The sequence below is a fragment of the Mugil cephalus genome, chromosome 22 (assembly GCF_022458985.1).
Source record: "Mugil cephalus isolate CIBA_MC_2020 chromosome 22, CIBA_Mcephalus_1.1, whole genome shotgun sequence".
Taxonomy (NCBI): Eukaryota; Metazoa; Chordata; class Actinopteri; order Mugiliformes; family Mugilidae; genus Mugil; species Mugil cephalus.
Window position 1 is genome coordinate 4,754,125 of NC_061791.1, and position 13,409 is coordinate 4,767,533.

General features: G+C 41.3%; 1 protein-coding gene across 12 annotated transcripts in view; it reads right to left on the reverse strand.

Moving 5' to 3' along the window:
- Positions 1–193: 193 nt before the first annotated feature.
- ppfia2 (PTPRF interacting protein alpha 2) overlaps positions 194–13,409 on the reverse strand; it is a 161,414-nt gene continuing 148,198 nt past the window's right edge. For 6 of the 12 annotated variants that reach the window (XM_047575236.1, XM_047575235.1, XM_047575232.1 and 3 more), the window contains 12 exons: positions 12,354–12,435; positions 11,771–11,971; positions 9,273–9,335; positions 8,029–8,061; positions 7,751–7,926; positions 7,561–7,658; positions 7,287–7,462; positions 6,491–6,559; positions 5,332–5,488; positions 5,130–5,186; positions 3,249–3,340; positions 194–372 (listed from right to left, as the gene is read on the reverse strand). In XM_047575236.1, the coding sequence (XP_047431192.1) occupies positions 3,282–3,340; positions 5,130–5,186; positions 5,332–5,488; positions 6,491–6,559; positions 7,287–7,462; positions 7,561–7,658; positions 7,751–7,926; positions 8,029–8,061; positions 9,273–9,335; positions 11,771–11,971; positions 12,354–12,435 (1,171 nt within the window). In that variant the 3' untranslated portion in view covers positions 194–372; positions 3,249–3,281. The remainder of the gene's footprint in view (positions 373–3,248; positions 3,341–5,129; positions 5,187–5,331; positions 5,489–6,490; positions 6,560–7,286; positions 7,463–7,560; positions 7,659–7,750; positions 7,927–8,028; positions 8,062–9,272; positions 9,336–11,770; positions 11,972–12,353; positions 12,436–13,409) is intronic. The other 6 variants (XM_047575237.1, XM_047575242.1, XM_047575243.1 and 3 more) reach the window with 4 other exon arrangements.

Genomic DNA, 13,409 nt, shown 5'->3' on the forward strand with positions numbered 1-13,409 from the left:
TATATATATATATATATTAAAAATGGTATATTTATATTAATTTACAGATAACCTACACATCTCCTGTAGAAGAAATACACAGTACGTTATGCTTTGACAAGTTACTGTACATGTAAAAGGTAGAAATGATGGTGGTGGGGGAGTGATGGTGGTGGTGGTGGTGTTGGGGGGGGGGGGGGAGCCTGCAGGACAGTTTAGCACCGGCATCTGGTGCCAAGGTTACAGGGGATGGAGGAAGAGGAAGGGGGGAGTTTGGGGGAAGAGACGAGAGCAGGGCTTCTTGGCAGTGTGTGTCATCAGAGTGGTTTGTTCCTGCGCAGGTCGGCCCCGTCCACTGCAGCTCCGCTAATTAGGCTCCAGTCAGAACTGCACCTAAGGGGGGGGGGGGGATGTTTAAAGACCCATTGAGATCAAGACCTCTTTCGTAAAGGGGTGACCTGGCCAGAACAATCACGAAGTAAACATTAAAAAATGAAGAAATGCAGAAATGTTTAGCAGGTAAAATGCAGCAGTTTTTCTTTTTTTTTTTAAAATCAGACCCTTTTTTTTAGGTTGTTTGTAACATACCTGACATGTTTTGACGGATGTTCTTGTCAAATATGTTTCAAACTACCTAAAAAAAAAAGGGGGGGGTCTTATAAAAAAAGAAAGAAATCAAAAGAAAAGCCATTGACATTATAGACACTATAAATTTTGGGTTAAAATGCAGGAGCGATGACTTTAAAACACAGGCGGTTCAGACATTTTCTGTTCAGACTGAAAGGTATTTCAAGCAGAGAAACTAAATTCAGTATGAACACGAGGAGCAGTCAGGTGCAAAATGTCATTAGATCTTAAGGCGTAATGGAGAAAAGAACATAAATAGCCAGGAACCAAACCAACGAGAGCCTCATAGATACACATCAGAGTCATCCAGTGTGTGAATTACACTCAAAGAAGGGAAGCTAGCATTAGCATTCCATTCACAATGTTTCATGAGGCAGCTACATCCACACAGCAACATTGGTAAAATCAGGAATAGGTAGAAAAGAAGCCGATATCAGAAACTTGATATCGGCTTCTCTGAGGGAGAAACCGAGTTTCACTCCCAGTTTGGAGACCACATATTTAAAGTGCGCTTTAAATGAAAGTTCCCCATCAATAATTAAACCCGAGTATTAATAACTAGAGACCAACTCAAATTTTAATTAAGGGGATTTTCTCTGGGAGAACTGATGAATTTGGAAAAACACTTTGGATTTATCAGCATTTAAAGCTAGTTTCTCTCTGTACTACATCAAAAGCCCTGTTCACACGGGATCAGTTTTACCTGAAGACGTCCAGTGATTTATATTTTACCCCCTACGTCTATGTTTCATGTGGTGCATTCACACGGTATAAACAAACTCTTGTTTTTTTACTTAAATTCCGTTGTTATGGCTCTGGTACTTTCCATCTCACTCCGCTGTGTGTCAGAAACAGTTTTAACAACTTTGCAAATTATAATGGATGACAAAAATATAGTTTTGATACTGTTTATCCTGGGGAATAAATTACCAACACATCTGAATCTAATTTGAAATCTGTGTAGTACTGTTTGAGGTATTTTACCAACATGTAAAGTAATAGAAATCCAGCTCCACCCCCAATATTTTGTTAATCTCAGATGACACCGCTCTCCAACAGAGCTGGATTTTTGGAAATGGAAGTGGTTAGCCATGGAGGCTCCACACTGTCTCCAACAGAAGTGTGCTTGTCTGCAGTGCTGTTATTTTGGGAGTTACAAAAAAAAAAAAAATCTCATTGCATTCTTCCAGCCAAAATCACATATTTCCATCCTCTGACACTTGTGTTTCTGACTCCTTCTCACATTTTTGTGGCTTGTACACTTTCCTATATTTTTGAAATGATCTTTTTATTACCCTTCTTTTCGTATGCATCACAAAATATAAAAAAATCAAATTGTATCCTTTTTCCTCTTTGATCTGCATTTTTTTTTTATTATTTGTTAAAATAGTCTCTGACTTGCAGGTTTATATAAAAGTCCTGCTCTTCCAATCCAAACGTGTCTGAAATGCTACCCAGTTATATTAACCATGTACCGTGCCTCTAACCTGAGCTCCTTATTAAATTATATGATGCTGGTTTGGGACTAAAATGATGTCTTGCCTGAAGCACTGAATACAGACAGTTGTGGGATTTAGATCCACAATTAATTGAATTTTAATCACGATTTTCGCAGCCACAATAAAATGAACCTCATCGTTAGCGATATTTACATTTAAAATGAGGGCTCTGCTGCATATATGTTCAACCCGTTTCTCAACGAGTGGTCATCCAACCACTAGGGGGTGATGGTTACATTAAGGCTTCATAAAGCTGCCTAAATAACATTAGCCTCAAGTTACTGACGAGAGACGTGGTGAGGAGATAGCGTAAAGGCAAAAGCTAACACTGCTTCACTAAATCCCCATCTGAGTCTATAGCCCTAAAATTATTATTTTTTTAACTTATCGTGTAAAATGTACGCAAAATTTGCATTTTTTTTCTAATTTAAAGTTTCATTTTGCACTGGAAATGGTTTAAATATTGTTTGTTTAAAATACAGATGTTACAAATCCCTAACATGATGAATAATTGTGTTTAATAATCGCAATTACAATATTGATCAAAATACTGTTATGAATAATCGCGATTAAAATATTGGTCAAAATAATCGCGATTAATAATTGTGATTAATTATCGCAATTACAATATTTGTCAAAATAATTGCGATTACAACTTTGATCAAAACAGTCATGGTTATCATTTTGGTCATAATCGTGCAGAACCTACTACAGAGGATGTGGGAAGAATTTTACAATTGTTTTACAGTTTTTTTTCAATTGTCCTTTTGAAATCTTGGCAGAAAAAAACTGAAGACTTTCTGGGAAGCTCTCACTCATTTTGTAACCGGTAAAGTCTGGATAACCTGTGAAGGCCTATTTTAGGAGATGACCTTTGTTAACGAGTCTTTGTGTAAGACCGTGAATTCCTCATTTATTTGAAGCACACTTCTCTATCTGACTCGTGATTTTTGTTTGTTTTCTTTTTGGACAGTCGTTAAAGGTCAGACGTCGGGATGAGTCGGCAGCTCGCTGTCGCGCCCTGCCGCCTCCTATCACCTGGCAGGGACACGGCGGACGCTAGCCAAACACGCTATCTGTCTTAAGAGCTTCTGAGGAAACCTGTGTAATTGACAGAGCGAGAGTCTGTGTTGTGTTACATACAGCGTACAGTTTAAGGTCCCTCTCTTCCTCCTCTCAGCAGGAGTAGGTTCTCACCGTGGAGCTGTCCAGCCGCTGCACCGCAGACGGTCCAACTGTAGAGGGAGACGGCGAGAGACACAGACAGAGGGAGGGGGGGAGGGTTATTAAGTCTGATCATGAGGGCGATTCAGATGAAACCACTTGGGTGCGACCTCAAACCAACGGAGATTAGTTTCACCCTCAGAGGACAAAGCCACGGATCACTCAAAGGAAGTTTTAGTTTTGAGTGGACACCGCGAGCCGGTAGAGTTCAGTGTGGACATCACAGACCGGGGAGCACAGAGAATAGAGACAGAGGAAGATAGGGAGGCTGTTACAGTATCGTTGGGGGGAGACCTTGTTAGAGGAGAACTCTGGCCAAAAATCAGTGGGATGGTTTCCACTCATGTATGTAACAACCTGGGTTTAAAGTTGCTAATACACAGACAATTACGATTTATTACTAGGGGTGGGAATTGGCAAGGACTTCGTGATACTTACGATACACTAGTGCGATAAAAAATATTGATATGGCAATATATCGCGATACTTTTTTATTAGCCTTTTTTTTATTTAACCTGGTCGATCCCATTGAGATACAAAGACCTCTTTTCCAAGGGAAGCCTGGCCAAGACAGCAGCCTAGGAAAGTTTGGACAATTAAGAACAGACAGAAACTCACACAACGCAAATAAAATACATGGAAGATAAAAAAAAAACAACAGGACTTTGAGTTTACATTAACATTACATTAAGTAGCAGGTGCAGAGTACTTAAAACAATACAATACAATATCGATTTAAAAGAAAACGTCACCTCCACCACCACTTTTTGTGCACAAGTGTAAATTGGAAACGGATCATTTGAATTAATATTGTTTTTTGACTCAATCTGCCCAATGAATTATCACTGTCATCTGATGCACATATATATACAACATGTATTATAAGCTGCATTTAAAATTTCTACTATGTAGAATATTGCAATGTATCGTATCGTGGCTCAAGTATCGTGATACATATCGTGAAGTCCTTGCCAATACCCCACCCCTAATCGCGATATTATGATATTGCAACATATTGCAACATAGTTCACTGAGAAATTTTAAATGCAGCTTAAATCACAAGTTGTATATATTTACATCAGAAGATAATTCATCAGAAAAATTGAGTCAAAAATCAATATTAATCCAAATGATCCTTTTCCAATTTATTACACTTGTACACTCTTTTCTTTTTAAATCAATATTGATACTGTATCGGAAGAAAAAGTATCGCGATATATTGCCATATCGATATATCGAGTTTTAGGTTATATATCAACATCATCAACTATAAATCTTTTTTCTTCTACAAAGCTTCGTTGGTCCACTTTATCCCCACAGAAAGGGATCATTTGTGTCCGTACTTTCAGATACAATCACTGCCAAAACTACCAAGTAATAAACCAGTATTGTCCTCTAATAGAAGTTCCAGTTCCAGCCAGTGTTCTCTTTTAACAGCACAGGGGTGAGTTTTAGTTTTTAAAAACATCCAAGAAGATCCACCTTCGTAAACCTCCTAATTCAGGCCACCCTTTCGGCTTTGCTGCTTCATTACTGCAACTCGTGCAAGCATGGCTCCTAATCCATAACTTGACCCCCATTTTTCAAATTTGCAAAAAACAAACAAACAAAACAAAAAACCCTTGATGTTTGATGTTAGACAGATGAAAGAGTAGTAGTAGAAAAGGAGAGGGACAGCAGGGCAGTGGTTGGCAGAGAACATGTGAAGGTTGGGTGGGTGGGAGGGGGGGGTAGATGTAGAGTATTAATAATAACACGCAGGACCAACAAGCCTGGAACCTTCAGAGAGGCATAGCTGACCTTGAAACCAATCCAAATACATGTCGTCAGGGCTGTCATCCAGCGCCTCATAGAGGACTGCAGAGCAGCCGTCACAGAGTCGGAGAGAACAAGAGACACAGTCAGAATGCTCTCAACTACCTGGACACAACCTCCTGCCCAGTACCAAGTACTGGGGTCTGGATCCTGAAGTGTGAATGAGGTGCAACGGGCAGACACTCACCCTCAGGGGGCAGTCTTCGGGAGTGGCCGGACGTCGTGGTGAGACGGAACCCGGCGGGGAGCGTTTCTGCCGATCCGGGCATCATACTGATACCGTGGACGTCCCGGGGAGGGAACTGCCTCCGCCATGACGGGCCGCGGAAGTCTTTGTCGTCGCACTGGTGGACGGGGGGGGGGGAATGAAGAAACAAAACACATTTTAGTTTTAAGCAGTAAATAAAGTCAACTCGCTCAAATGACACAAGGAAAACAAAATGGGTGTGAAGGATTTCATTTTCGATCCGATACCGAGTAAAGTTCAGGCTGATATCGGAGATACCGATACTGATACTTTGTGTAAATACACTCTAATGTGTCTGGTAAACCTAAAAAAAAAGTAGTGTATTTCAAATCCTAGCCTTACAAAGAATATAAGACATAAGAGTAATTTATTTATTTACTTTAAACTCATTCACTGTACAGTTGAGCTTCGTATTAGCAAACCGATATATATTCCAAGATGACTAAAATGTAGGCCGACTCATTAACCGTAGCCTCTCAGCTAAAAGTAGCTTGTTCAATTTTCACCTTTAGATAATGATTACTGACTAACGCCACCTGCTGGTATGAAGAGTAATTTTCATTAGCTGGCAGCTGGTTGACACCTGAGGCCTTTTTGGTCCAGACACAGACAACTTCAGCTAGCCTTCATTGCTTGTAGTTCTTTGATAACAATTTAGTGCATCTGTAGCATAGACTGTATATAAATATGGACTACATGTCCCCACTTCCTTGCATTGGCTAAATTGTTGCTATTTTCCCGGGGATATAACGGCGCCAAAGATGGACACTTGAATATGCGTCAATATTGTATTAACTACCTAAAATTGTAGAAACCAACCTTGAAAAAAACGGGTTTGATGTTTACTTTAGTGTTTTAGTTTGGTCCATTTACATACGTTATCTGGAGGTGGAGCTTATGATGTATATTGAAGCCTCCGGCCACCAGGGGGAGCTCTACTTGTTTTACGTTTTTTCTTACAGTCTAAGATCTGTACCTTAAAACTTAACAAGAACCCGTCTGTTAAAGTTAGGAAATCCTCTGAAATGACTAAAAACCTCCGTTAACACATTTCCCCTCACAACGCTGCCACGTCTTGTGCGCGACAGTTGCTGCTCACCTCGTCCAGCCTCCTGTCAGTGCCCAGCGCCAGCAGATTATTGTACTCTCGCTCCAGAATCTGACGTGCCTGAGAGGAGGAGGAGGAGGAGGAGGAGGAAGTAGGAAGGAAAAAAAAAAGGAACAAACATCACAACACATTTTAATTTTTTTTCAAGACAAGCTATTTTTAGCAGCCTGGTAACAGAGGCAGCTGACAGGTTACGCCGTTTCGTGCATCACATCCATTTTAACCGAGCGGAGATGAGATAAGCGGGTGAAAAATCACAGGGCCACCCGCCAGGGTGACAGTTGGCAAATCTGCATGTTCTGATTTAGATTCCACCAGCTTTTGAAGGCTGCTAACGACATTCTGACTATTTTTGGACTGAAGCTGGTGACAGATGATATATATTCCTTCACTCTTAAATGTGACAAAAGTCTGGGAAAAAAAAAAAAAAAAAAAGAGTCAAGACAGATATACGTGCACGTTGGTCTAACTTTAATTCAAGTTCTAAACAGGTTGCCAGAGTAAATAAAAATCTACACGGGAAGATGATCTAACATTGCTTTGTGCCTCCAAAACAGTCGTGACTGATTAGAGAATGGACATGGGAGTGTGTCTGAGTGAGAGTTACTTGATCAGGTTGGGATCTAGTTAATTTGGAGGCCAGGTCAACACCTTGTCCTGGTCCTAAGCCTGTTGGGGATGGCTGCTCTAGGTGGGTGCTACATGTCTAAGTAACATCCACACCAATGCCCTGCAGTCAGCCTCCTGTATAGTGCTGTGTCGTTTTTTTTTTGCGTAGCTGCTGTACCTGAGTGTTTTGGTTGGGGATCTGGAGGAGGAGCGCCAGGCTGCTGTAGTCAAAGTTGTCGTCGAGGGCGACCAGAGCCCCGTGGACGCCGCTCTCCAGCAGGATGTTGGCGTAGTCCCTCAGGCCTATGCTCTGCACCCAGCGGATGACCCGCTCATTGCTCCACACCAGTACGTCTGCAGAGAGCGCGAATGAATCACAAACTTAACTCTAAAATTTATTTTTTTTTTTTGCCCGTCGACTTGGTTTTGCCGTGATGCCCGAGTGAACTCGCCTCTCATTTCGTGCATGCTTTGCTCCCTGCGTCTCTCCAGTTCTTTCCTGTCGTAGTTGAGCTTCTTCAGACCCATGATTCCATACTGTAAACTTGTTCTGGTGTTCACAAACACAAGCAGTCACATAAAGGGAAGAAGTTTCCATTGGAAGTTTTAGAAATATGTATTTTTTTTCTTTTTCCCCTGTACCTGTGGAAGCTGTCCACCATTTTAAGGTGCACCCTAAGGTCCTTCTTGGTGAGGTGGTCCAGCATTCGGGCGTCCACTAGGCACTCCATGAAGTAGCTGCGGTACTGAGGTAGTCCTAGACTGGGCAGCCACTCGTTCCCTATCCACTCATGGTTCATGTCGCCATAAGCAAGAGTCTTACAGAAAACACTCGAGTCAGCGCACACAGCCCCCATAAAACATAAAAAATAAAAACATGTTCGCTGAGGCTTTCACTGAGTGCATCATCTCCTACTCACCTGTGCCCAGCTCCCTTCTTCAGACTCTGACTTCTGATTCAAACACAAGGAGAAGAAAGAGCAGAGTTATGTGAAGACGAGGACTGATTGTCGTTATTAGAAAGCAGCAAATGCTGCAGAAAAAGCCTTTAGAAAGAAAAGGCTTTTTAACCTTTTTTTTTTTTGTTAAGTTTAAGTACTTTTTACTGACAAAGGAAGAATGCCTCTTTGCAGCTCCGGCTACTTTCTTACAAACCTTGACAATTTTGAAGGAGGTTAAAAGGAAAGAAAGTGCAACCATGAATGTTTTTTGAATAGAAGGAACCTGAAGGTTTGAATTTTTGACTACAAATGGTTCAAATAGTCTTAGATTGCTTATTTTTAGGCACATTTTCTATATTACATATATATCGTATATATATATCATTCTGTGCCTGTAAGTACTTTAGTATTTTTTTTAGTTTTTTATTAACACCCATTTTGTATGCCTGTTTTTTTTTTTTTTTTTTTTAATAATTATTCATCCTTTGTCTCTTGGCATGGTAAAAAAATGACAAAATGAACTACTATTCGAGTTCCCGAGCCCACACTTAAGGTTATTTATATAATATATGTATGATAAAGGTTGATTTTTAAAACATAACAACAATGGCATTAAAATAACACTGTGTAATATGAAGCCTCGTGATTGGTTCAGCATCGACAGGGGCGGAGTCTACTGTTTACAGGAAGCTTAGATTGACAGGTCTCGTGAAGCGGGGTGCTGAATGAGTGAAGTGCTGAACTAAAATATGTTGGATTCATGTTAATGTGGATTTAAAAAAAAATATGGGGCAAAATTAAAAATATAAAGATTATAATATAAAGATTTTGCGACCCCCTCCCTGCAGTACCTCATTGGACCCACTAGGGGTCACGGCAGACTCCCTGTTGAAGACCTATGCCTGGCTTAGATCAATAAACACATTCTGCATTGCTGAGTAAAGAGACGTACTAATTAAGAGGCAAAAAGATAAAAAAAAAGACTGGCTCCCTGGTGTGTGAACGTGAAAATGCTCAATGCTATAATGTGATTTAAATATCTTGATTCATGACCTTCATTACTGGGACGGACTGAACCAAACCCGGTATCTGACAGACGGCTGACCAGCTGACTGTTAGTACTGACAAGAACTTCACAGACTTCACACATAAAGCCACCCATCCATCCTTTCATCCATCCATTAAAAGACTTGACAGATAGTGAAGGATGCTTTGGGACTGACCGTTTTAGAAGGGGCTGCCAGGGTCTCCATCTCCTCATGGGTCACCCAAACATTGCCTGACGGCTACGAGGGGCGGAGCCCGAGAGACGGATAGACGGCGGGGGTTGGTAATAGTAGTAGCAGAGGTCCGGTAGGAGGGGCAAGCAGTGTTAAAGAAGAAGAGCAGCACCACTGTAAGCCAATAGTGTTATAGCATCACAGTCAGATGACGAACTGGCCCCCGAACCCGCCAGGGGTCAAAGGGCACAAGCAAAGGACAAAAACACAGAGACACAGTATAGCACAGGACAGGACAGGACGTACCGACATCAGCATTCAGTACACATGTAACACAGGTAGCTGGCATGCACAACGAGGAAGACTGATAAGAATTAGTACCGTTGACACTAACAGACACATGAACCCCACATCCTTCTCCACCAGCTCACACCTTTTTCTAGTGAAATACTCCCGACATACAGCTCATCTGTGGAAGGATCTCTAACCAAATATATATCATTATTATTATTACTAGTTTGCATTCAATTTTAAGCTATCCTTTATCCCTTTACTAAAATATGTTGGAATCATGTTAATGTGCATTTAAACAAATTTAAATTTATGGGAATATAGATAACATATATACAAAAAAATGTCTAATCAACCAAAGATTTCTGCAGTATTTCCACTTAGACCTATACCAAATAACTCATTATTTGTCTATAAGTGTGATTTCTGCCTCCAAAGTGAAGAAGAAAAAAACAGTATAGTGTCATCTGCATAGCTACAAGACATCGAAAGTAACTAGTTTACTTGTACTTTTTGGTAAATCAATGCTTTAAAATGTTAATTCCTCTTTAAGTTTTGTGCGTTTGAATGCACCTCCAGGTCACTCTAGCCCTAGTGGTTGTTTTCCATAAGCCTGTTACATACATAGAAATATTGTTTGTGTTTTCAGCCTTAATAATCCCATTTGACTCCATTTTAACTGGAACGTTGTCTTGAGATCATTAATTGGCTGATGACTGTACTTCCCCTCCTGAACACTAGGGGGCAGAATTGTTCTCATATTTTTCAACTTTTAAATGTGTCTCAACTTTTGACGCACACCTTTCATGCAGCATGCACACACACACACAAAGTACGACGATCTCTACCCAGGAGAGATTAGCGGTCACGTTGCAAATATTAGCATCTGGGAGCTCACAGAGGAGTCGCTAACATTTTTAATTTAACTCATTAAACGCGCCCACTTCCAATAGTTGCTGGACACTGCACAAGAAAAAAAAAAGCTCTGCCCGGTTGATGTGTTGAGAAGGAGTTGCGAGAACTCCTAAACGAGGGCAGCGAGAACACAATGACGGTCGTTACGAGGTCAATTAAGTTTGTCATCAGACACACAGAACCTCCTGCCCTGCCACGAAAATTTATATATAAGTATATAAGTGGAGATAAGTGAGAGGAAAGAGGTGTGGCGGTTATTTAACAGCAGGAATGGACAGAGACTTGTGCATCCTGGCTGGATTTGGTGCACCTTTTTTTTTTTTTTCTGCAGATTACTCTTTGCTCTGCAGCGTGAACAGCCACCATCATTAAGGAACCTTAGAGAGGGGTATGCAATTACCATGACAACGGGGAGCTTTGAAAGCAACTGGAGAGCTAAATTACAGAACATGCCGGAGCAATGTTTTACAGAGCAGGTCGACTCCGACTCCCACTGTAATATTATCTCACACCCAAGGATTGTAAACTTATGTATTCTGTGTGCGTCTGTGCCTGTGTGACCGCAACGGCTCCGATAATTTGCTTTCATCCGCCTACACGTGTGAAATCCACGTGTGGAGGCGTAAAATGACGCTCAGTCATTTGTCAGGGCCGCTCTGGAGGCAGAAATTGTTATTTTGTTTTTTGACAAAGGATCATTTGTTTCTCTCTAAAGTGAGTAAAACAATGTCTGTGTCAGTGCTCTTTCTACCCAGGCTGAGTTAGCTACGTTAGCATGCTAATATCTTATTTTGATGTCGACTAAAAACTCGTAAAAATAAACGCACGGCGTTACAGAACAGAAACATAGAAACAACTAAAAAGGAGTAAAATAAAGTGAAATTAAATGAACAGTTTCTTCCTCTTGAAAATCAAGATGAAATCAGCAACCTGTTAGCTTAGCTTAGCTTAGCTTAGCTTAGCATAAAGACTGGAAGCTAAGGAGTTAGCTAGCCTGGCACGGCCTAAATTGAATAAAATAGGCCCAACTATTTACCTTTAATTCTCAATAATGAATTTTTTTACACATTTTGTGATGCTACCCTCTGACATAGCTAGGCTAGCTGCTATCCTGCTTCCAATTCTTTGTGCTACGCAAACTGGCTGCTGATTATTACAGTTTTGCCACATATTTGACAGAACGGCCTAATATTTGCAGACTACTTCTCTCTGCAGATGGATGCTGTCTACACATGTTTAAAGAAATAAAGTCACGGTCTGCGCGTCCACGTCGCCTCGTGTTCTGTATCACTCACGGTTCTGGAGGTGGGCGGGGCCGAGGGGCTGGTGAGGGAGACCATTTCCTGGATGGCCAAGCGCAGTTTGAGCCGGTGCAGGGGGTTACTGATTCCAATCTCCCTCTGGATCTCGGTGTCGGACAGGGCCGACATGATGGCGCCGCTCTTCACGTTGGCGCGGCACGCCGCCACGTACCAGGCCGGCATCCCCAACCAAAGCTGCGTTATACAAAGAAATATAGATTTTATATCTGCTGTCCCACACAAACATTAATTCATTTCTTTAATTTTAACAGATTATTTGACCCATAACTGCATCAATCAGCCTCAATAATGAATAATTTGACTGGAACATTGTGTTGAGGTCATAAATTGGCTGGTGACTGCACTTCCCCTCCTGAACACTAGGGGGCAGAATTGTTTTCATATTTTTCAGCTGTGTTTTAAATGTGTCTCAACTTTTATTCCATTCGTCGCAGCAATGCATCTCACACACAGTTAAACTATTATTAAGATTGTAGATAAAGAATAAAATAAAGGTAAACAGGAAGCTTCTCAGCAGCAAATAAAACAAATAAATCCAGAAACGGTGACTGCTTACCTCCAGCCAGGCTACGACTGTGGGGCCGTCCCATTGTGCGAAAGGTAAACCCTTTCTCCTGGCTTCCTCCAGCAGCTCGTGTCTGCGGGGTGGGGGGGTGTGATGGGGTGGGAGGGGGGGGACAACGTGAGAACTTGCGTGAACACACGAACTGGTGCATCTTGAACACACACATATGCTCAGTCTGATACAACGCACACGCCCTCACACCTGCTCACTTTCTCTATGCTGCTGCTGCTGGCCTGTGTGTGTCTACAGTACGTTAGAGGATCTCTCGGTCCGGCCTGTGCACCCAGGGTGTTGAAAAGGGCAACGTTTATATCATTCACACACACACACACTCATGCACGCCGGCGTTGTGCTACTACACTCCTCTCAGGTCACTGGATTCATTTTTCTTATTATGCAACTGCACAGCAATTTAAATCTAGTTTCATATATCGTGCGTTTAAAGCTATGTGAACCGTTAACCTGCTTACGTAAGGATGATGGAAGTTTGGTAGAATTAATCCTGGAGCGAGGTCAGAACATAAATATCGAGACGTTTTCCACAAATCAAACGCCGCCTACACTTTTAAATATTTCTATGCAGAATTAAAGGATTAAGGAGAATTAAGGACAAAAGTTAATAAGATATAGTAAATACTGCACATTAATGAGGCTTTAGCAGCAACTACTACATTAATTAACTATTTTTCAGTGAATTAATTAAATAAATAATTAAAACCGACATCTGGCGTATTCTACGCTCCACATCACTTTACAAATGTCCAAAAAATTTTATTATTTTAATCAGAATATTGGCCAAAAACATAAAACATCTTTGAAGTGGTCCTGCTGGCTGTGAGTAGTCAAATCTGCTAAAAAAAAATATATATTAGAGACGTTTATTCCCTGTCGTTCATTTCTGTTTTGCCCCCTCAACGAGAAACAGATCTGATCTGCGTCCACGTAACCGTGGAAAATGTGCACACGAATTCAGAGGACTAAACGTTCTTGGTCTGCAAACAGTGCACGACGTCGCGCACGCCGACACCTGGGAGGCACCGGGTGCTG